We start from the raw sequence: 25,344 nt of genomic DNA on the forward strand, positions 1-25,344 counted from the left end.
TGTTGAAAAAGTGTTTTGACAAATCTGTTTTTTTTGGTAGGAAAGAAAGGGATCTTTGTCATTTTCATTATTATGACAATGTGTGCAAGAAATACAATGATGCGCTGACGCAATTGAAATAGTTTCATTGTATGTTCGTGAATAAAAGTTTCCCAACCAGTTATTTATGAAGACAGTGTTTCTTTAATGATGCAAATTATCCTCCTGCAGTATACAGTACAATTTAAATAACGTAATTGTACGCAGCCCATTATTACAAGTCAGCTATTACATTGTGAAAATAAAAAGCTATTTGCAGTGAGGTGTGGGAGTGAAAGTGAGAGAGCGAGAGAAAGCATTCATCTTCTTGATACAACATGGCAAGCAGTGAGTGAAAATGAAGGATTATTTGCTTTGATTCCCTCTCTGTGATTTCCTTTTGCTTTTAATTACTGAGTTTTCTTCTTTTAATCTTCCTGATTTACTCAGATTTGAACACCTTGCAGCAAAATTAAGGAACGGTGTTTGGAGGAGCTGGACTTGCTACAAGTCAGGTTCTTTTGTTTGACTGATGGTTGTTTTGGCATGTTGAACTTAGTGTTTCATAGAATCCAATATGGAGGCGAAAAAAAATGATTAGAACATGGAAGATAACAAGAAAAGCTTTAGGTGAAAATAGAAAAGATGAGATTTATATTTTGCTGTTCTTTTCCGAGATTAATTATTTTTATTATTATTCTAATTTGAGAAAGGATAGTATGAACAGTACCTTTATAAAGTCATCAATATATAGTCAAAAAATGAAGTTAAAGATCTAGCTGTTGTTTGTGGTTAGTTTGTTTCCCCTTCACAGTCACGTCGGGAAGTGGTTTCAAGTGGTCTTTGTATATTGCAGAAGTGATTCTATATTCTGGCTTAAAAGCTGTAGTTATTTTTCTGTTGTTCTGGGTTTGGTGGAACTTATGCACAGGAAGCATTTCTGCAATTTGGTTGGGCAGCTGGCGTTTTGAATTTGCCTCACTTGCATCACCAAATAGATGTAGAAAAAAGGCAGTAAACATTCACCAGCTACACACACGAGATTTCCAAGAACACAGTTGTTCAAAAATCACGATCACAAGGCAAAAAGCAGCATCGAGTTCCCAATTTTGCACAAGTGGAGTTACTCAAAAGTTGTGTATTTGACATTATGGGCACGATTTTTACTTTGAAGTCTGAATGGATTGGGGGCATGGGGGTGGGGGCTCAAACAAAATTGGGCATTTCTGGAGTGGGAAGGAATCCGGGCCCCGAAAAACATGCAAGACCCAGACCCATCTGGGCTCGCATACCATTCCTGAACCCGAAAGTCCCGCTGGCAATTAAAGCGGGCGGGACGATATTTAAACCAACAATTGAAGTATTTAAATTACTTGAAATCTATCTTAATGTAATTAATCCTGCTGGCAAGCTATTTCAACATTGCCTCAACATGTTTCTCGTGCCGTGTGAAGCACGCCTTGGAAACTAGGTGGGTTGCAGCTGCCAGCCATTTGGTTGTTTGACAGATGGGGATAGAAGATAAGTTATTGCAGCAGGATCTCAGTTTTCTCAGACAAATTTTTGTCTGGGAGATCTTTGTGTTTAGACTGAAAATTCTTGGTTCACACTCACAATTGTTCTGTTTACACATATTTGCCTACATTTTGGAACCCCTCAAACTGACACCATCAGGATGGGGGGCAACGCGAAGGCTGCACTAACCAGTACATCCGAGAACAAGCAACATCACCATCCTCGTCAGGCACGGCGTGCACCTCCACAATTTGCAGCTCCTCAACACAGAGGTGCGTCACCGACACCTGCGCAAGAGCAGAGAGGGGACCGACGTCGCAGGAGACACTACCCTCGTCAGAAGGTCTACATACTGAGGCTCAGCATCCTGGACATCTCTGAGGAGCAGTGCCTACAGAGGCTGAGAGTGAGTCGTCAGGCGGTCGCAGACATCTGCAGCCTCCTTCATGTCATGCTGCTCCCAGTTGGGCCTGGTGGCATGGCATTGCCCGTCGCAGTTAAAGTGACCACTGCCCTCAACTTCTTCACCTCCGGATCATTCCAGGCCACCACCGGTGACATCGCCGGGGTCTCTTAGTCGTCTGCCCACAAGTGCATAAGGTCACTGATGGTTTGTTTTGCAGGGCGTCCAACTACGTCAACTTCCCCATGGACAATCTCAGTCAGACGGAGAAGGCAGTGGGTTTCCAATCTGTGGCTGGCTTCCCACGTGTACAGGGTGCAATCGATTGCGCACACGTAGCAATCTGAGCACCTCCACACGAGCCAGGACTGTTCATTAACAGAAAGGGTTGTCACTCCATCAATGCTCAGCTCATTTGTGACCACCGGAAAAGATTCCTTCACGTGTGCGCCAGATTCCCTGGCAGCTGCCACGATTTGTTCATTCTGAGGGAATCCAACATCCCGGCCCTCTTCCACGCACCAAACATCCTTAAGGGCTGGCTCCTCAGGGACAAGGGATACCCCCTGCACAAGTGGCTCATTACACCTCTGAGGAACCCCATCAGCAAGGAACTGTGTTGATACAATGACAGTCACATTGCCGCCAGGTCTGTCATGGAACATACCATAGGATTGCTGAAGATGCAATTTTGGTGCCTGAATTGGTCTGGGGGAGTGCTTCAATACGAACCATCAAGAGTGGGTAGTATTATATTGTGTCTTACACATCATGGCGCAACAGAGAGGGTTACCGGATTATGGGGCCCCATGACCCCATCCAGCATCCACATCTGCTATCAACATTGAGGAGGAGCAGGAGGAGGAGGATGAGGAGAAGGAGGAGGAACCCATTGGCAGAGCAGTGGCTCACCTGGCTGCTCATGAGGCCAGGGAATCACTAATATTTGAACGATTCTCATAAGGAGATCACAAAGTGAAAATAGTACAGTCCTCACACTACCTGAAAAGAGCAGCGCCAAAACCAGCCACCCGCGCCCCCCCACCCCCGCCACACAAAACAGTCCTGCAACTACACATAGAGCCGCAGTAAACTCACCCACTGGGTGGCATCAAGTCTCGCCTTTCATGATGAAGCACATGAAAGGGCACTATCACAAAAGGCAGTCAAGAATGGGCAAGACGTGGCAGTAGTGGTGAGAAGTATAACATTTATTGTGAATTTAACAAAAAACAAATATAAATGAAAAACATGACAGTCTGTCAGACACCCTTGTGAATACTCTTCGTCATCACTAAACCTTAGCCTTTCTCTTCCTACTACTTCTACGAGGTGCATCCCCTGTGGCTGCAGCAGAGGTAGTGGCAGGTTGCTCTTGTTCATGCCGTGACTGCTTAGATGCTTTGGGTCTATGCCCTCTGGGTTTTGGAGCCTGTGAGGGCCCCGCCAAAGACTGCTCCACCTGCACCGGTGCAGGGGCAGACTCAGCAACCTGGAGAGGAGGCAGCATTGTGGATACTGGGTGAGAGGGGGACAACAAGTGAGAAATGGGAGTGTCTTGAGTGGCATCCCCACTTCTATGTCCCCTTTTGCCATCATCCCTCTCCTGGGCCAGGCCCACATCACTCCAACCACCCTGCTGGACAACAGTTTGGAGGACATGCATGATGCCATGGAAGCCCAGTTGTAGTGCATCACGCTACCCCCGCCCCAAAATGGCCCTTATCAAATTTTTTCCCCCATTGTACTCCATTGATAGATTTAATTCCAGCTTTAGTTGTCTGTAGATATCTTTGGTATTCACTGGCATGGTGATTTCAAAATTTCTGTCCTTATTCTTAAAACTCTCTATGGACCCATCCCATCCCTACCTTAATGATCTCCTCTAGTGTTACATTACTGCTTGTACGTGGTATAACACATGCCTGTCTGCTCCTCTAAAATCAGACTTCTGTTCACCTCTCACTCCCTTCTGTTTACCATTGGCAGCACGGGGCAGTACTAATGTAAAGTACTCACTTCATCTATAATTATGATGTGGAGATGCCGGTGATGGACTGGGGTTGACAATTGTAAACAATTTTACAACACCAAGTTATAGTCCAGCAATTTTATTTTAAATTCACAAGCTTTCGGAGGCTACCTCCTTCCTCAGGTAAATGAGGAAGGAGGAAGCCTCCGAAAGCTTGTGAATTTAAAATAAAATTGCTGGACTATAAGTTGGTGTTGTAAAATTGTTTACATCTATAATTAAAATGAGGTAAAAGCCCTTTGGGATGAAATTACACTAAATGATATTGGTGTATAAATATTTTATATGTTTGTATGAAGTTTCTTTGTCTGCTATTTTAACAGAGATGGAATTTGATTACTGTCTCATTGAGTGTTTACATGCTAATATCATGCAGCACAATTTGCAACTGACATTTAAAAAAAAAATGTAGTTAATTGTTCCCACAGACAAATAAACAGCTCTAAACAACAATTGGGATATCGGTGATGCTGATCCAGAGTCATAGAGACCACCACTAGCGACGAGGTGCTCAACAACAGCTGTCAAACTTGGCCATCTGCTCTTACTGCCCTCAAAGATGCAAGAGCTCAAAACCTAACACATACTTTTCCTTTATTTAAGATGCTGACTGTGTCCTCCGTGATGTGAGTAACATTGACTTTCACTGTGAGAAGAATAACCAAGAGCACAGGACCGCTGAGATCAGCACCAAGCGACTGATAGTCAGGAGGGGACAGACCTTCCACATCACGGTGCAATTCAACAGAAGCCAATACAATCCAGACAGTGACAGATTTAAACTGGTTGCTCAGACAGGTAATCAATTAGGAATGAGTTCGGGAAGTTTCACAATGGCTATTATATTAATTGTAACATAAAAGGGGAACAATTTTTTTTTGTTTTTGCCCTTATTCTACTCTTGTTCCTGATTTAATAACCGTTTTTTATATGCTCCCTTGAATTGGTTTGTGTGAGTTGAAGAGTCAGATGAATTGATGGCTGGCAGATACGGAGGATTCATATTGAAAGGATGAATGGCTGATTCTCTATTTTTTTCTGAAGTTTGAACCATTAATGTACCAGACAGGATGTTGCAAGTGCGGTGTCAATTTTCAGACAACACACAGTAGTTGTCATGAATTTTGTGGCCTAGGATTTGAGCAGCATCACTGAGGGAAGTGTTAGAATCAGGAAGTTTCTGAATGGATTGTTTTTGGTTAGTTACCTGCTTGTTATTCTTTTCACTGGAGGTAGACATTCTGATTTGAAGGCATTCTGAACATATGAAAAGGGTGGGGAAAGACATTCAGGCCCATCAAGGCTGCCCCACCCAGACGTGGTATACAACCATGCACAGCATTGACACACTCACTAACCACACAATCTCTTAGTAGAGGCCACGAAAAGAGAAAATAACCTGCAGCCAATCCAAGAAATGATGTGGGAAATTTCTGTCTGACTCATTACGCAAAGTCCATAACTGGTCACAATTGCAACTAACCAGCAGCTTACCCTCTACAATTAGAAAATCACTCAGGAATCTATCAACTGCCCTTTTAAAATCCTGTAGACAGTTGCACGGTAATAAAAAAAAAACGAATGTTCAACCATCAGTAAGTTAAGACACATAAGGCTGGAAATCTCTCTTCCCACCATCAAGAGGCTTACCGCCCCAACCCCACCATGACCCCACTCCAGTTTCTTGGGTTGAGGGTCATTAAGAGTTGGGTGGGCTCCTTGTGGACTTCTCGCCAGCAAGTGGGGGCTTGTCAGTGGCCCTGAGCAGAAGCTGAGCAGTGCTGCAGTGGGATCGCTGCTGCAGCTCCTGAAGTAGCGGGAGCCGCAATAAAAGGGCAGAAGAGCCTCAAAAACTACAACACATCTCCCACTGAAGGCCTCAGCTGAGACCGTACAATGATAACGGGATGGATTTTGCTCCACTACCATGCCTGAAGTCAAGTGCGATCGCAGTGGAAAAGGGGTCAAAATTGAGGCCTCACTGCTTGACCTGCATTTGTCTCCCTACGCTGAGCGTCCAGTGGCAGTCCTGGCTGGGTGTAGGGTGTTCTTGCCAAAATCATCAAAGAGGAAATCAGATTATGAAATCATGAACTAACAATTCTTTATTGCTACTTATAATAATACATTTAGCAGTATCTTAATGTAAACAGTAAGAGAACTCAAGCCACTCAAATAGATATTGGGGCAGTAATTGCTCGGAGCAGCGAACCAACAGTGCTCGCCGGTCCATAGATTTATACTAACCCACTAACTTTTCAGTGGCCATTTCCTCTAATAGGAAGCGGAGAAGAGCCCAGCGTCAGTTCAGGCAAAGCTAGGACACGGGGAGAAGCGAGAGGAGCGAGCTCTCCCCTCGACCGATCAAATTGCAGCATTTTTGACAAGCTGCCTTCACTGTCTCTGCAGGCTTGAATTGTTAAACTAGGAAGTGAAAGGTAGAACATTAAAATCAATGTAAAAACAGTTATAGACAGCAAAAAAAGGGTAAGAAATAATTGAATTAAATAAAAGACACAGAAGGGAAGAGTAAAAAAAATTCATTAATTTTTTTTTTAATGACCAAAAACTATTAAAATAAGGAGTAATGAGACTCCACATGTTTAAAAGTTAATTTTTAGTTGTTTGGTAGTCATTTAGACTTACAGCGCAGTTAAAACTTAGTTTAGACCTGTATTTTTAAATGTACCTATTTTGTGGTATAATTAGTTACTTTCCAGCTGGGCAGATAAGCAAATTGGCACTTTTTGAATGATTTCTCTGATTGCAGTGTGCGATGGCCCTTTAATTCGAAGCTGTCATATCGCTGGCGAACCAATAGGAGCAAGTTCCAGATTTCCGTGTCACACTGCGCATGTGTGAACGCTGGAACTAGCTCCTCCATTTCGCCAATAACAACGAAGAGCACTGTTGAGCTCTTCATAGAATCATAGAAAGTTATGGCACAGAAGGAGGTAATTCGGCCCACCGTGTCTGTGCCAGCTGAAAAAGAGCTATCCAGTTTAATCCCATTTTCCAGCACTTGGTCCGTAGCCCTGTAGGTTATGGCACTTCAAGTGCATATCCAAGTACTTCTTAAATGAGTTGAGGGTTTTTGCCTTTACCACTCTTTCCAATCCAAAGACACAATTCCTGAATCTTGAGATTAATACTTGTACAACGAACCCTTCATACTGCGCTCTGTTTAAGGAGGATGCGCTCTAATTCAGCATCTTGCTCTATAGCTATCTATGAACAAACTCCAGAGATGCAGCCAGGAGCAGCTCCCTGCCGGAAACAATCTAACCTGAGGACTGAGTCTTATGACCCTTTTGTAGAGCATGAACAGCCAACCACCTCTCGTGACACTGGCCCTCAGGTTACACCTAGACGAAACCCCAGTGTTAGGAAAGAATAAGACGGCTTTTGTTTACTTTGGAATTTATTGTAATAAAATAGAATGTGCATTGACGTTGCACTTTGTTATTCATGGGAGGTCAGACTCATTCAGGAAAGGGTGCACTTATTTGGTACTAATTTGTTAATTCAGGTCATGTAGGGGAAAAGAGGGTTGATTTGTTGTCATATGGTATTTATTTGAATGTGGGGAAGAAGAAAGTGAGGTGTTGATGCATAGAAAAGATTTCAGTGGTGAGATGTGCTGTGATGCTCCTTGCAGCAGTTACTGATGAAGTCCTCTGAGTGCAGGTCATCGTGATGTTCTCTTCCATATAGTCCTTGCTCCAATGGGATCGGGGCCTCCGGTCCAGCATTGTCAAAGTCCAGCCCTTTTTGTATGGTGAAGTTGTGAAGGGCACAGCAGTCTCTAACTATGTGCGGCACATGATCTGGAGCGTACTGCAGACCTGTCCAGGCAGCGACAGCATGCCTTTACGACCCTGATGCTCCTCACGATGACCAATCTTGTAGAGGCATGTGCCTCGTTGTAGTGCTCTTGTGCTGCTGTTTGGACCACTCTTAATGGGGTCATTATCCGTGGGAGCAGGGTTAAATCCTAGTCCTTACTGTTTGGTTCACTGCTGTTCATCCACGTGAGCAAATATTCTGGCAATGGATTGCCTGTTCTAAAACTGTGTGAACCTGGCACTTTGATGGCAGGTCACTATTTTTGATTATTGATTAAAAATGAGTTTCATCTGCTATAGAATTAATTTATTTCTATTCTTCTCACTTTAGGGCCAAACCCTTCAGAGACAGCTGGAACTAAAGTCCTGTTTTCGCTGTCAGACTCAATAAATAAAAAGAGATGGAGTGCAGTTGTTGGTTCCTCCTCCAGAAGCAGATTGTCCCTGAATATATCCTCATCCCCAAATGCTAAGATTGGTCGTCACAGCTTAGTTCTGCAGAAAATAACTTCGGACCAGACTGTGAGCTATCTACTTGGAGAGCTTATTCTACTTTTCAACCCATGGTGCTCAGGTACTGCTCCATTTAATACTGGATTACAATGATTTCTGCATTTAATGATTTAGAACCAGATTGCAAATGAAACAGAAGGTTATTACTTAAAGGTAGCATTATCTTTTCATGTACTCTTATCAAAACCTGGAAGACTGCAGTAGGATTTTGTGACATATCCAAAAATAAGACATGAATTGAATTTTGTTTTCTTCAGCATCACCTATATTTATACATAAGTGTTATATATTCTCGGGATTTAGTGTTCAAACAGTTAGTTCCCTTTGTTGAATGAGTATAAGGATGGATTCTGTCTTGGGTAAATGATGAGATCGCAGGCATTTTATTCTTGAAATTAAAATGACATATGAAAGTCTAAATAAATTTGAGAATAAGATTGATTTCTGATGATTTTGTAATCATAATGCTATATGTCCATATGATACAATTGCACACTGGTTCATTGTCAGCAGGTGTATATGATAGAATAACTATGCCCAGTAATGATACCCAGCTCCACTGATGGGACAGACCCATGATTATACCATGAGGGACGGTATAAACCGTCATTTAGAAAGGCATGGATTAATCAAGGACAGTCAACATGGATTTGTTAAGGGGAGGTTGTGTCTGACTAACTTGATTGAATTTTTTGAGGAGGTAACAAGGAGGGTCGATGAGGGTAGTGCGTTTGATGTAGTCTACATGGATTTTAACAGGGCTTTTGACAAGGTGCCACATGGCAGACTGGTCAAAAAAGTAAAAGTCCTTGGGATCCAAGGGAAAGTGGCAAATTGGATCCAAAATTGGCTTAGTGGCAGGAAGCAAAGGGTAATGGTCGACGAGTATTTTTGTGACTGGAAGGATGTTTCCAGTGGGGTTCCGCAGGGCTCAGTACTAGGTCCCTTGCTTTTTGTAGTATATATTAATGATTTAGACTTAAATGTGGGGGGCGTGATTAAGAAGTTTGCAGATGATACAAAAATTGATAGTGAGGAGGAAAGGTGTAGACTGCAGAAAGATATCAATGGACTGGTTAGTGTGAGGTAATGCATTTGGGGAGGTCAAACAAGGCAAGAGAATACACAATAACTGGGAGGATACTGAGAGGTGTAGAGGAACAAAGGGACCTTGGAGTTCATGTCCACAGATCCATGACTGCATCAGGACAGGTAGACAAGGTGGTTAAGAAGGCATACTGGATACTTTCCTTTATTAGCCGAGGCATAGAATATAAGAGCAGGGAGGCTATGCTAGAACTGTATAAAACACTAGTTAGGCCACAGCTTGAGTACTGCGTATAGTTCTGGTCACCACATTACAGGAAAGATATGATTGCACTAGAGAGGGTACAGAGGAGATTTACGAGGATGTTGCCAGGACTGGAGAATTTTAGCTACGAGGAAAGATTGGATAGGCTGGGGTTGTTCTCTTTGGAAGAGAGGAGGCTGAGGGGTGATTTAATTAAGGTATATAAAATTATGAGGAGCCCATTTCCCTTACCAGAGAGGTCAATAACCAGGGAGCATAGATTTAAAGTAATTGGTAGAAGGATTAGAGGGGAGCTGAGGAAAAAAATTTTCATCCAGAGGGTGGTGGGAGTCTGGAACTCACTACCTGAAAGGGTGGTAGAGGCAGAAACCCTCATCACGTTTAAAAGGTACTTGGATAGGCATTTGAAGTGTCATAACCTACAAGGCTATGGACCAAGTGCTGGAAAGTGGGATTAGGCTGGGTAGCTCTATTTCGACTGGCAAAGACACAATGGGCCAAATGGCCTCCTTCTGTGCTGTAAATTTTCTATGTTTCAATGTACAAAATAGTCCATTCAGTCATAACGTATTTGTGTAGATTAACACTGCTAAAGAGACCAGCTTGGAGCTGTTGTCTCTGCACCAGAAATTAAGGTTCTACACACAGACTTTTTGTAAACAGAATTTATTAGAGGGAATGATACTCACAGACAACACACACAATGATACGAAGGCTGCGGGAAACCTCACATCACAGTTGCTGAGTTCATCACAGGGCGATTAGCCCTCTGAGTCTTCCCTAATTTCCTTACAATGGGCTTGGTTTTGAAGCTTAGCTAAAATTCCATTACATCATGCCTTCTCCATGACCTTCACTCTTAGTTTACGCTAACTTACATCAATTCAGTATTCCAGAGAGTGGGTCTCATAATAAAAGCTCTCCTTTTTTGTTCAGAAAAGGTAAACATGTAGTCGCTAAACAGAAAGATGCATCTATTTGAAGGCTATTTTGTATGATGATAATTGGTACAGCTGTGGAGATTTGAGCTGATTCGTTGACCTTCTACAGATTAAAAAGATCTTTTTGATAAGTATCACTGCTGTTCTGTGAATGATGTCCCAAATTCCAAAATCTCCACAGATAAGCTTACGATCGATTGCAGCATAGAAATTCTGGCCTTTTAAATGTTAAATGCCTCCAATGCCCTAGCAATACTGGATGCCAGGAGCACACAGGTGTCCCATGTACGCAGTGTGGCTAAGGATGCAAATGCAGAAATTATGTTGTTCGATGTTATTCCCTCATTTGCCGGCACCTGTCTAGAAATGGGATGGAGATTTCGACAGTTAGAAAAAAGGACAGGGACCCGACATATTCGAGTCCCACTCCAAGTTCCACTCTCGCCCACCCTGGATGTGGCATTATTATATTGCAAATGATAAGGAAATTCCACGCATTCAAAGCGTCATTAAGTTCCTTGAAATTGCAACTCCTGAATTTAAACCTTACCTCAGAACACCACGTCTTTTAGTTTTTCTACCAACCATACACAAAATAAATCACCAAGTACTTTCTTAATGGAAGTATTGCATCTTTAAAATGATTTAGTAGCTGAACATGGAAAATGACTTGCAAACCCTTTCTACTCTTGCAAATTGGCAACTATAATCTCATGGTGTGATGAATGGATGATGATGTGACTTAACCAACATTGTTAGCTGAGTTCCCTGATGCTAAAGAGATTATGCCAGACTTTTCCACGGTTCACAAATCACTGCTGATCCAGCTGTTGTAATGTCTGTGCTTTCCCTTTTTTAGAGGATGAAGTCTTTCTGAGCGATGATGAACAGCTACAGGAGTATGTGCTGAATGAGCAAGGAGTTATCTTCACTGGCTGCGCTGAATACATTCAAAGTCTGCCATGGAACTTTGGACAGGTATTTGTAAAACTGGGCCTACTTTCTGTTCAGTTGTCTTTACCAATTAAGCTCCAATACACCAAGTCCTACAGCAGTGTTACTTTTTAGGTCAAACACCAACTGTTCTTATTCCCTGGTACCCAAGTTGTTTGCTCATCATTCTCATTTTGTGGGAACTACTGGAAAGTAACTGCATCAAAAGAAGCAAGCCTCAGCACCAAAACACTGCCAATCAGCAGTACCAGATTGCAAGAACTCATTCCAATAAATGTTAACTTGGAAAGTCCCTCCTTTTCTAATGGCCAAAAGCAAACCGCCTACAATCTTACACAGATGTAAAGCGATCTCCCTTTGAGATAAAATTTAAAAAACACATTAGGACCGTCGCTGACTTCTAGGAAGCTAACTAGAAAATAAAGAACAACTTTATATTTATAGTTTTTTTCATTCTCGGGATATGGGCATTGCTGGCAAGGCCGGAATTTATTCCCCATTCCTAATTACTCTTTAGAAAGTGGTGGTACACAGAAGTATGGTGCCTTTCATGACCTCAGGATGTCCCAAAACACTTCACAGCACCGTTCCCTGTAAGCTGCGCGTGCGTGCAACCACGCAGCAGTCCGTTGTGTGCCGCGGACTTCGGCAATCGGTCCGCGCACCAAACCTGAGACAGGACTCCCAAAGTGGGGCTCACGGCTGCACTGAGTGTTTGTTGAGGTTTTAACACCGCCAAGTGCTGGGATTTTAGTTTATTTCATTATCCTTAGTCTAAACTGTCCAAGGCCCAACCATTTTCAGCTGCTTCATCAATGACCTTCCCTCCATCATAAGGTCAGAAATGGGGATGTTCGCCGATGATTGCACAGTGTTCAGTTCCATTCGCAACCCCTCAGATAATGATGCAGTCCGAACCCCGAATGCAGCAAGAGCTGGACAACATCCAGGCTTGGGCTCATAAGTGGCAAGTAACATTCGCGCCAGACAAGTGCCAGGCAATGACCATCTCCAACAAGGGAGGGTCTAACCACCTTCCCTTGACATTCAACGGCATTACCATCGCCGAATCCCCCACCATCAACATCCTGGGGGTCACCATTGACCAGAAACTTAACTGGACCAGCCATATAAATACTGTGGCTACAAGAGCAGGTCAGAGGCTGGGTATTCTGCGGTGAGTGACTCACCTCCAGACTCCCCAAAGCCTTTCCACCATCTACAAGGCACAAGTCAGGAGTGTGATGGAATACTCTACACTTGCCTGGATGAGTGCAGCTCCAACAACACTCAAGAAGCTCGACATCATCCAGGACAAAGCAGCCCGCTTGATTGGCACCCCATCCACCACCCTCAACATTCACTCCCTTCACCACCGGCGCACTGTGGCTGCAGTGTCTACCATCCACACCTAACAGCACTGTGGGAGAACCTTCACCACACGGATTGCAGCGGTTCAAGAAGGTGGCTCACCACCACCTTCTCGAGGGCAATTAGGGATGGGCAATAAATGCCGGCCTCGCCAGCGACGCCCACATTCCATGAACGAATGAAAAAAAAACGCGTTCTCCCTGCTTCCAACTCTTTGCTGTCAGACCAGAGATTAAGATCATCGATGGGAGGTGCACCACCCAGAATGTGCCCTATCTGAATCAGTGGAGCCCAGTGCTCAGGCACAGGCGCAGGAGAGGCTCATTGTTGGGCAGCGTGTCTTGAGCATGCACAGACAATGGAGGCTGCAGGAGGAAGTGCACCCGCTGCAGGTAAGAGGATTGGAGGGAGTAAGTTAATAAACCCGGGGGGACCAGGCCCACGCTTTACAAATACCGAGTGCGGCCCCAGGCCCGAATATAAAAGTGAACATTATCCTCCCCTCACTACCCCCGCCGGTTTCTGGTTTCTCCCCTTTCGTTCCGGCCTGACTCACAAAGAAAGGCCCTGCGGCCCTGCACATACGCCAATCTCTGGGACTGACAAGAGGTGCTGGGAATTCACAGCCAATCAGGAAGCGTCAGTAAATGAAGGCAAAATGGTGACGGATCAGGGAGCGTCGGTAAATGAAGGAGAAATGGTGACTAGTCAGGGAGCGTGTGCAACTGAAGGAGAAAGGGTGATCAGTCAGGGAGTGTCTGTAAATGAAGGAGAATGGTGACTGGTCAGGGAGCGTCTGTAAATAAAAGAGAATTGCCGACTGGTCATAGATTGGTCTCCAAATAATATACTGTCCAATGGATGGATATATATATATGTTCATTGGACAAAAAGTGTAAATGTATACATATAATATATAAAAGAAATAGTGTAACAGTTTATATATATTATATGAAAATATGTACTAATTTGACAAAAAATATGAATGTTTATATATATTTATTCATATATATTGGACAAATAGTGTAAAAGTTTATATATATACATATACATTTCCATCCCTCCATGATATAACTGATTTGAGTTTCTAATCAGAAAACTTCAGCACACGAGGATTCAGTAAAGATTCAGTGAGGAGATGCTTTCAATTAAATGAAAGCTTTTCACCTCTAGTGTGAATTGTGGAGAACTGTTAGTTTAGTCTAAAGACAAACATATTTAAGGCATTGGTAGCAAATAACATTGGAGGGAGTCTATGATTAGTGCAGCTGTTTTGTATTTCTGACTCAATTTAAAAATTCTGATTGCACACGATTTATTTCTGTTTGAATCAGAGTCATTAAGCTGATTCAACAAAAAGCTGATTGGAATCGTTCCCATCAGATAATTTTTAATAAAATATAATGAGGCTGGTCTGCTCAATCCTAGTGCAACTTAAGAAACCCATTTCATAAATTATATAAATTTTCAGCCAATATAACATTAAATTGTTACAATTATCCATTATTTTGTACATTTGTTCCGTTTGTTGTATACCCTGAATAATGTTTTCTAAAAAGATGTTCTATTCAACGTTGTGATTTTTTTTATGGTGGTGCTCATACCCTTTATATCGGTGCACAAACCCAAATTCATTCCGCACATGGCTGAAAAAAATTAGAGGGAATATTGCTTCACAGCCAGTGAAATACTTTTGAAGTGAGTCACTGTTGTAATGTAGGAAATGTAGTAGCTAATTTGCACACAGCAAGATCCCATAAACAGCAATGCAATAAATGACCAGTTCATCTGTTTCAGTGGTGTTGGTTGAGAGTTAAATGTTGGCCAGGACACTGGGAGAACTCCCCTGCTCTTCTTTGATTAGTGCCATGGGATCTTTAACGTCTCTTTGAGAAGGCAGATGGGGCCTCAGTGTAATGTCTCATCCAGCAGACATCACCTCTGACAGCGCAGCACTCCCTTAGAACTGCACTGGAGTGTTAGCCTAGATTTTGTGCTGAAGTCTCTGGAGTGCAGCATGAACCCATGACTGCCTGATTCAGAGTGTTACCACTGAGCTGAATAGCACATGCAGAATATAAATAAAAGTACAAAGTACAAAGGAGTAACCTAAAGACAGCAACTGTACTTTTTGAGATCTCCACTTCCAATTCCTGCTGTATAGACATTGGAAAATGTCTCTCACTCCAAATCAACGTAGTGAATTGTTCCTCCTAAACCCCACACTCCCTCTAAATATCCTCTGCCTCTTTGCTTCCCTTTCCTCCTTTAAGACTCTCCTTAAAATATGCCTCTTTAAGCTTTTGGTCACCTCTCCTAATCCGTCCTTCTTTGGCTCCGTGTCCCTTCTACTAAGGTGCTGTATAAATGTAAGTTGTCGTTGTTCTTGTCATTGGCATCATTATCCTCCTTCTTCTTAAAGCCTACAAGCATGTGCTGTGACTTCTGGATTGGGGTTGTATTCTCAGTGTGACCAATAGCTGAATTTTATCTTCACTGATGTGGAACTCTGACTCTAGTGTCTGGTTCTGCCTCATATACAGACAGAAATTCAAGCAATTTGACAAAATAAGAACACAGTGTATCCCACAAAAAAGGATCCAACTATTATTATGCTGCAAAAAATATTCCTAATTTCTCATTAAGTTGAGCAGATACAGAACGCTACACTTAGAAATTCATCCAAATGACGGCGCGTCAAGGAGATCAGATAAAAGTTTGCACATGAATATTGCATAAATCAAAATTAATTCTTCCTAGTAGTGCTCATGGAACAAAACAAATCTTCAATCTGTTTTCTAGTTCGAAGAAGATATTTTGGACATTTGCCTTAAGTTATTAGACAACAGTCCCAAACATGTGAAAAACCCAGCAAAGGATTGTACACGCAGAAATTCTCCTGTTCACATCTGTAGAACAGTGTCTGCTATGGTAAGAACAGAAATGTTAAAGCTATTATAGTTATTAGGGTTAGTGAATAACAATGTGACATCTTCCCAGTATGATCTACTAACATATTCCAGCTGATTAAGTCCGATACTGCTGTCTTCTCATGTCTTTTTGAGCCTCTCTTTTAGCCCAGAATATTTTTAGCCCTCCTCTTGAGCAAGGTTTCTGAAGTCCTAGTTGATTCTCTTTAGGGATCAGGGTAAATTTATGCAGAATCTTTTGTTAGGATATTAACCAGGTGAGCAGAGTCAACAGTAGATTACATAATATATGGCAGCTTGATGAGCTGAATGGTCTTACATTCTTCCATACTTTTTTATGTTATTATCTGGTTACATGTGAGTGATCTAGTCAGTCTCAACTGTGGAGTTATTTATCACGCAAAATGACGGACAATGTCACAGCTTCTATTTAATGGTTTGAACCACACAGATGGCCTTGATGCCCAGCTGAAGCTATGGTTAGAACAATGATGACCTTGTAATTTGCTGCAAAAGGTTGAAAAAAAACTAAAGAATGCTGGTATCAGAAAAAGGGAGGTGGTTTCAATAGTTCCGTTCAATAAATGGTTGTAAATGATCCAATAAATTTGACTTATTGATCCCATCGATGTGTTTGTCTTCTTCATTGCTGTCATGACGTTACAACAATATCTGTTTACTGTGTTATCCGTTCAGGTAAATTGTAACGATGATAACGGAATACTTTTTGGCAAATGGGACGATCCGTATACTGATGGAGTATATCCAGGGAAATGGAATGGAAGTGTTACCATCCTTCGTCAGTGGAATAATAATGGCTGTCAGCCAGTTTGCTATGGGCAGTGCTGGGTGTTTGCAGCAGTGGCCTGCACAGGTACAGAGAAGAGAAGGAAAAAGGGAGCTCACATAAAATTGAAGTTGAAACCTATAAAAATGGTGAATTTAAGTAGTTCCTAAATGTTTGAAGTATATTTCTACACAAAAATGTCCAACTGTATATAGAATATATTTTAACATAGACTGAAACTGTGTTCAGATATTCAGGTACTTTTATATTTTATGAAGCAAATAAGTATATAATTTTATGATTAGGAATAATGAGCATTTCACTTATGTGTCTTTTCCTCCCCGCCTCCTGCCATTTCCTCACCTTTCCTGAAGGCAATGATTCATTTTACATAGAATTACATAAAATTTATAGCCAAAAACAGGCCATTCGGCCCAACTGGTCTATGCTGGTGTTTATACTGCACAAGGGCCTCCTTCCACTCTTATTACCTCTTTCCACCTTGCCCCCATATCCCTCCTCCCTCATGTATGCCTCAAACCTCCCTTTAAATGTGTCAGTTCTATCTGGTTCAACTAGCCCATGTGTCAGCAAGTTCCACATTCTCACCACTCTTTGTGTAAAGAGTGTTGGCTTCCCAAAAATAAAAATCTACCCCGCAGTTTCTGAAAAGAGAAATATAACCCTGAATGATGAAAATGCTTCTGCAAGCTATGTCTGAAAGTGCAATTCCAAATTATAGACTGAATTGGCTTTCCAATGCTTCTTATTCTGCCATAGTTGTCAAAATTAGAATAATATTAGAAATAAATTAATAATTTTCCCTTTCTTTAGTTTTGAGGTGCTTAGGAATTCCTACACGTGTTGTTACAAATTTTGAATCTGCTCATGACACCAATGGGAATTTATTAATTGAAAGTGAGTATGATGATGAAGGAATGGAACTGGGAAGATCAGAAGATAGTGTATGGTGAGTTAAAACTGAATATAATGTATCGACAGTATTATGCCCTTGAAATTACATTGTGAGATACTAACATACCAAGGCATAGAAGTGTTAAGGTATTGTTGTAACTTGAAATAATCATCCAAACTGAAGTTGTAACTGGCAAGTCAGGAAATATATTAACCAGAGTTCTAATTATTTATACCAATACAATATGCAATTTAATTTGCTTAATGGGGTTCTATTTCTGTGAGAATTTGACTACTCTGGAGGTATTTCTTTGTTGCTGTACTTTAGGAATTTCCATGTCTGGGTAGAATCTTGGATGGCGAGATATGATTTGAGGCCTGGCAATGATGGATGGCAGGCACTGGACCCAACACCACAAGAGAAAAGTGAAGGTACAGATAAAAATAAACAGTGGACGATTACAGTCTTATTTGTATGTTAAAAATTGGAAAAAAATTTGGGTAGTGAGATAACAGACAATAATTGAATCAAAAGGGGTAATTTTAACTTTCGTCCGGTTTGGAAAATGGACAGTTGCGGATTGAAGTCAATCATCATTTGGATTTCAAACACTCTAAGAATGATTTATTTTGCACTTCCATGAAGTAACACATCAGTATCAAGTTATATTCACACCTTTTTCATTTCATTGTTGGACAGAATAAGAAAATTTTGCAAAAAATACCAAAGTAATATTATTGAAATAAATCAGCACCACACTTGGTGAACAGTAAATGTGCTTTACAGGGAGCTGTTAAGTTCAGATCACAGTAAATAACTAAAATTCACTCAGGCCATTTTTGTTTTTATTAGGAGTCTACTGCTGTGGGCCAGCCCCAGTCAAAGCGATCAAGGAGGGGGAGACAGATATAGGCTACGATGTTCCCTTTATATTTGCTGAAGTCAATGCGGATTGTGTAACTTGGGTCTATTCTGAAAAGGGGAAAAAGATGAAAGTTGACACTGACACCAAACATGTTGGTCAGAAGATCAGCACCAAGTGTGTTGGCAGCGACGAACGTGATGATATCACAAACAATTACAAATATCCCGAGGGTAAGATAAAAATACAAGCCTGTAGTTAGCATGAATTAAAGAAATAGACATTTGTTTTGTATTTACACTTATCATTGTTGGTTACATCATGGTAAATCCACTTGACAATTGAAAAAAATGTTCACTTGCATAACTTATTGTGTGGTATTTTGATGTGTTGGAAAATCTTGGGGCTATCAATCAGATTTAAAACTTTTTGGTGGAATTCTTATTGCAATATAATTAATAGAATGCATAGCAGGGGTCTTTGTGTCAGTCCTTGGTTAAAGCTCTTCTTAGATCAGAAATATCACAAAGATAAATATAGAAGAGGGAAGGGAAAACAAGCCATAATTCCACTCTCCTCCTCCCTTTCCTCCCGTCCCCCTTGTGATCTTGAGTATTTCCAGACTTTTTTTGCTTCTACTAGCCTACCCAGACGACCATTTCAGGTATTGTGTGAAGAAGTGCTTCTTGACCATCCTGAACATTCCCTTTTACCAGTCTGTATCTATGTCCCCTTATCCTGCAGTAATGGTTTAACTTGAAGCAGTTTTATAATTCACCCTTTCTATTCCTGATATTAGTGTCTTTTAGACCTATATTTGGACCCTTTTCGTACGTTTCCTTACAAGGCTAAAGAGTCCAAATTGTTGTCCTCATAATTCAGTTCTCTGCCACGATGCCCCTCTCTGCAATGCTTCCAGGGCTTGGACATTTACCATGTGCCTTGGTGACCAGAACTGAATGCAGTATTCAAGGTGCAGCCTGATCAGAGCACCATAGAGCTTCAGCATGATGATCTCAGACATGGAGTACATTGATGTACTAATATAGCTCAGCATTCTGTTTGCTTTGTTACTTGCTGCTCTTAAATGATTAGATATGGTTTGGATAGAGTCTACTATCACTCCCAGATCTGTTTTAGCCTCTCCTCTAGCTAGTTCAATCCCATTCATTAAGTAAGTATGGTCCCCATTTTGTTTCAATGTGTAGGGCCTTGTATTTACTTGCATAGACCCAGTAGGCTTTCAACGCAGCTGACTGGACTTTCTTGAAGGCACTGCTGGACTCTGAAGTATGAAACCTTTTAGTGGATTTTTATGCTGTACTGTCTGCTGTTGCCTCCGATCCTTTGTGTTTCCTTCCTTTTCCAATGGATCAGTTAATGGGTTTATTATCCATGAGTCCTGATATGCGTCATCTCTACCAGGTAAATTCGTATTTTGTCTCTATTTGTAACAGCACTAACTCTTTTGTTTTTAAGGCTCTGATGAAGAAAGAAGAATTTTTGAGCAGGCTGACAGGAGAAGAGTCCCTTTGAAGCCAGAAAAACAACTCCACTTGTATCTGAAGACCAATGATCCAATTTACAATGGAGCCAATGTTAAAGTCTTTGTTGTCATTTCCAACAAGAATTCAGTGAAGAGAGTCTGCACGCTCAAAATTAGTGCTATGAAAAAGAAATATAATAGAGCCACGAGAGGGAAATGTATAAAGAATTTTCAGCAGGAGATCACTGTAGGACCCAGTGAAGGTAAGAAAGCAGCTATTAATTTTATACCTAGCCGGCCACTACATACTATTGTGACAGATCATTTGTTAAGCTTTGGTTATATTTGCATTAACACCCAGCATGATCTGCTTCTATTGTTAGGTATACCAAGTGATGTAATGAAGCAAGCTGTTGAAGTAAATTATACAGCAACTATGGATAGAGCATCTCATGATAGTTATTAAAATATTGAAGCCATTTTTTTATCAGAATGACAGGCAGCATGTGGGTAATCTAAAATATTTAAAATCTGTGCAATGTTTTACTGATACATATTTCAACAATAAAACATTGAAACAGTTTCCATCGATTGTACAGAAAAAAAATGATTGAAGGTCAAAGGTACCCTGAATCCTTTGCTTCTCCAGATGCTATGTGTAATGGCTGTTGAAACTTAAATCAATTTGATAACCAGTTCTTTATACCTGAATTGATATTCCAGATAAAACAGTGGAAATGGAACTGTCTTACACAGAGTATGGGGAGTTTCTTGACAAGTATAATCTAATCAGGCTGACAGCTCTTGTAATTGATGGAGAGACAAAAGAAAGTGCATTCACACTAAAGGACATCTCTTTGATCAATCCAAACATCACAATTCAGGTAATAACAAGAACTGTGCACCTCCAGGTTGGGAATGACCATTATTTATGCTAATTTCTGTTGATACACTTACTTTGTCTGCACTTTAAGTTTCTCTCTTTTTCTTTTAAGTCTAACTGTAGACAATTAGAGCAAAAAGGTAAATCCGTCTCAGGTTTCTCCTTGGTTTGAGTGAAGCGTATTTCCTCTTTTTGGTGGCATGTGCCATTTTGTAACCTGAAGGGAGAACATTATTAATGAATGAAATTGAGACCTCACTGTCAGGCCTCGACCAGCTGACCACACTGGTATTCACGGAAGTGAGTGAATTGGTCAATACACCAACAGTTTCCTAGACTCTTGATGCATTCACTGCTGTGCTGTCCGGCCATACTGATTTGAAGGGAAAGAAAGTTAATCTGATTATAAAAGGAAACAATGGTGAGACTAATTGAAAGGGAAGTGAAGAGATATGGAGAGTGAAATTGGACATTATTATTAATGTTTCCTTCATTTCCTGTTACCGTTTTCATTTGTCCTTCTTGTGTTTTCCTGTTTTCCAATAGCATTTCATGGCTGTGGGCGGGGACGCAAAACAGGCAATATCACATTGAGCTCCTATTAGACGCCTCATCCCACATTCAGGTCCATTAGACTTCACTACAACTGAATATCGAGCGTGTGGTATAACCGGCAGTAAATGCGATACCGCCCACTTTGTGTTTCCAGCCCACGGCCATGAAATGCCAGTGGAAAACAGGAGAACACAAGAAGGACAATTGTAAACTGTAACAGGAAGTGAAGGAAACATTAATAAAAATCACATTAGAGCAACTAGAGAAAGAAGTGAAATGATAGAAAGCAAGAACAGTAGAGAGAATGTGTGAAAGAAAAAAGGGTGTTAGAAATAGGGAAAGAAAATATATCTAACAAAAGGATGTAGAATATATGCGCTGTGCATGTTCTACCTGATGGGCAGCAAGCAGATGGAGGCCAAAAACAGGAAGGCACTTTTTTCCCTACAGGTGAGATGGATGATAGTAGGGGCTGGAGGCAACTGTTTTTAGGCAGTGCCCAGATATTCCCATGCTGGTGGATATTACTGTTGCAGCAGTGATGAGCTTTCCTCCCCACTTCCAGATGCAAGGGCCTGCCCAGGGACAGGTATGTGCCAGGGGAATGTAGGGTTTAGAGTAATGAACTGAACCCAGAAATGCAGACAAGTTCAGGTCAGATGAGATGGTCTACACTTCAGGTGTGCTTCACCTGACTTGTGTCTGGGGAAGGTCGGGAGCAGGAAAGTCAGTCCTATCAGTACGTGCAAATAGGCCTTGAGTCCCTTAATTATTTGGTGACACACAGTGTAAGAGACCTGAGGGTTCGTTCCATTTCAGATCATTAAAATATCTATAATATTACATTTTTATAGGCATTTGTAGGTGTGCCTATTATTATAACCTGCCCTGTGATAAGTTAATATATGTAAGGTTAGCAATGGGAGAGGAGATGCTCACTTGGAATTCCACAGGGGTTCTCCTGATCTCCTGCCATAACTTCAGCGGAAGTGGCTACTTACGCAGTTTCTCCAAGGTTTCCACCAATGTTCCATCAGCGTTATGGTGGGAGATTGTGAAAATTCCACAGAAATTCTCCCTTACTATTTTTATTCATATTAGCAAAACTATCAAAAATAAACTTTGTTTTTCAAAAGCTAACCAGTAGGAGAGAAGGATTGGGAACTTAAGCAAAATTGGCCTTTTGAGACCAGTTGTTGACATGCATGCAAGCTAGGGCCACTGAAGTGAAACATTTTTTTTGTAATAGGGCTTCCACATTGCCTGCCCACACTATGAAGCACTAGACACGTTGATGTAGGGTAGGTCTCGTGTCTCCTTGCCTGGTCATACAAGGAGCCTGTACCCAAAGTGCATCAGTGCAGTGGGTGTTGGCTATCGCATCATGGGCTCCTATATCTCCTAATTTTTGAAATCTTCATCAATGTGAAAATTCTTAAATTTACCGATCTCCAAACATTTTTAGATTTCCACTAATTTTATTTGAAGTCTTTTTTGCTTGTGAGATTACACTTGATTTCCTTAACCTTTCCTCAGAAATAACATTCCTAAGACTAGGTATTATCCTGGTTTCCCATGTCCTAATGTCAATAATATGCTCGCTATAATATAATTTTGCTTGTTCTGAAGAATTGACTTGTTTTCTCAGGTCCCAGGTGAGTCTGTGCTGTCCCGAAAGCTGAAGGCAGAAATCAGTTTTGAGAACATTTTACCTGTGGCGCTGACCAACTGTGTCTTCACACTTGAGGGAGCAGGTCTGATTGATGGTCAGATGGAAATAAGGTAAGCCGGAACAGTCTGAAAATACATAGTACAGGTCAACAAGTAGACATGTTCTTCACATCCAGCATGTGTACAGTAGGTACATTGTAGGGACACCATAAACATGGAACAATTTGGGACAAACACTTCATTAAATTTAATATTTACCAGCCTGGAGATATAGTTATCGTGATTATTGTACAATTAGATAATGTAATTAATGATACGGTGAACAGACCAAAGCTAATTAAACAGATGTCAAGACTTCGTAAAGCAAGCTATCAGGCTGTGAAGAATGTTTCAGGGAGGATTAAATGGGAAATGGTACTAGAAAGAAAAATGGAAATTTTAAGATTATTTTAAGACTCTTTAATTACTTTGTTCTTACTTTACCTGTTCTAGGGTTGGAAAGTTAAATCCTGGAGAAATGACTACAAACGAGGCTTCATTTATTCCCAAGAAAATGGGGCTAAAGAAACTAACTGTGGATTTTGACAGTGATAAACTGAAGGATGTGAAAGGATACATAAACATTGATGTTCAAGAAGGCAAAATATAATCCAAAAAGTTCTTGGAAACCCCATTAATAATGTTAGGGTATAGTCTTACACTTTTATACATTCTTAGTTTAGCTTTTCATGCAAAATCATTACAGGTACTACAGTTAGCTGGTATATTAAGTTTTCCATTGATTACAAGTAACTTCTCAAGTTTTTTATTTTTGTGAAATGTGCTCTTCATCCACGTAGAGTTACTGACACTGGATTCCCTCAGTTCTTGTGTTCAAATTGCCCTAGGGAAGAGCAGTAAAAAGAAACAATATTATGATATAAATGGTGCATAACACTATCTGGAATTGCTTAAAAATGAGAAAATCTTGAGTTTTTAAAATTTCTCTCAGTGAAGATTCAGTTCTGTGGAACACTTGGCACCGAAGTTTGGTGAAGATAATTGTTTTGAGTTCCTTTGCGTCTCGATATAATGCATTTGTGTTCAGATAGTAGGGGATGTTAGTACAGTGATTTCATGTCACTGAGCTGATATCCATTCAAGGGTCAGGAAGACATTCCAGAAACTAATCTTTGACTGCTGTGCTTTGTAACGAGGGAATCTAAGTGCCGAGAGAGGTGGTCAGACATTAAGTTGCATTGGTACCAGTGATGGGTTGTCTGCTGCCTGTCTTCTCTGACTGGCTGTATGTAGACAAACAGTTACGTGGAAGATGGAAGAAAATGAAGGAATACAAATGGAGGGAGGTCAGCTGGTGGGTTCGCTGGTGTCTTTTGTGCCCTTGATTTTTCAACAGAATCAGTTTCTGTAAATCCTGGTGCAGAGTGTGATTGCTTGATTCCCTGTTAGCTCGACGGTCTTCTTATTTTGAGATTATAATACTCCCTTCAGTCTTCATCAATCTGTAGTTTGATCTCAACGTAACTCTTCCTGCCCCTTAGATCTTTACCTATATCCCAGGCCTAGATCTCTAGTTCTAATGATGTGCCAGCAGTTAATTGATCTCCTACATCACCAGCCTCCTTTCCTGATACTGGCACAACATTAACCATGGGACTGGTTAGCATCCTACCCAGCTTGACCCACAAATCAACTACTCTTCATGAAAACATGATTTCTTTTTTATCATTGAGGAATATTGTGACATTGTAACTGCATGAATGCAATCATTTGTGATCTTTACATTTCTTTTACTGGGTCAAAAGCATGACACATGGAGGTATTAACTGTAGCTCTTCTTTCATTTTTACAGTGTCTTTCAAGAAATTATAAAATTGACCTGTGGAGGATTTTTTAGGGGTATAAGTAAAATGAACTGGTGCTTTTGATTAACGCTTTTATGAATTCTGGCTATTCTGGCTGACAGTGTTTTTGATAACTACTTAAAATAAACCAGGCACTGAATGAATTATGTCCAATTGGATTTCTCAGACTCCACTCATTGCGTTAACTTTGGTTTTCAATAGAAAGACATTATCAATGAACGTGGGATTCATTCTCCATCTGAATGTCGCACCTCTGAACATTTTGTTTATTGCAGCTTACACTTTGTGGAAGATTTCCTCTGTGTGCTAAGTTGAACAAATCCGTAGACACGTTTCTAAGGAAAGGGGGGTATGACTTACGTGGGGGTTCCCCGAATTCCTGCTGTAATTTTGGGGGAATATTGGCAGAAACTCTGGAGAAATGGCCGAAGTTATGGCGGGAGATTTAGAGAATCCTTGCGGAAATTACTGATGAGGGGTTTATA

General features: G+C 41.1%; 1 protein-coding gene across 1 annotated transcript; it reads left to right on the top strand.

Moving 5' to 3' along the window:
- Positions 1–220: 220 nt before the first annotated feature.
- Positions 221–24,997, top strand: LOC137335307 (protein-glutamine gamma-glutamyltransferase 2-like). The gene is made up of 13 exons (XM_068000618.1): positions 221–366; positions 4,572–4,766; positions 8,145–8,387; positions 11,439–11,557; positions 15,707–15,835; positions 16,531–16,708; positions 17,456–17,591; positions 17,865–17,968; positions 18,390–18,632; positions 19,879–20,148; positions 20,609–20,769; positions 22,972–23,105; positions 23,487–24,997. Exons 1-13 carry the CDS (start codon positions 357–359, stop codon positions 23,641–23,643), a joined length of 2,079 nt encoding a protein of 692 aa, XP_067856719.1. The 5' UTR covers positions 221–356; the 3' UTR covers positions 23,644–24,997.
- The last annotated feature ends 347 nt before the right edge of the window (positions 24,998–25,344 follow it).

Source organism: Heptranchias perlo, chromosome 19 (genome assembly GCF_035084215.1).
Source record: "Heptranchias perlo isolate sHepPer1 chromosome 19, sHepPer1.hap1, whole genome shotgun sequence".
Taxonomy (NCBI): Eukaryota; Metazoa; Chordata; class Chondrichthyes; order Hexanchiformes; family Hexanchidae; genus Heptranchias; species Heptranchias perlo.

Coding starts and splice junctions, on each gene's coding strand:
- LOC137335307 (XM_068000618.1), top strand. Junction 4,767..8,144: donor TAAACTGGTTGCTCAGACAG/GTAATCAATTAG, acceptor TTCTCACTTTAG/GGCCAAACCCTTCAGAGACA. Junction 23,106..23,486: donor GATGGTCAGATGGAAATAAG/GTAAGCCGGAAC, acceptor TACCTGTTCTAG/GGTTGGAAAGTTAAATCCTG.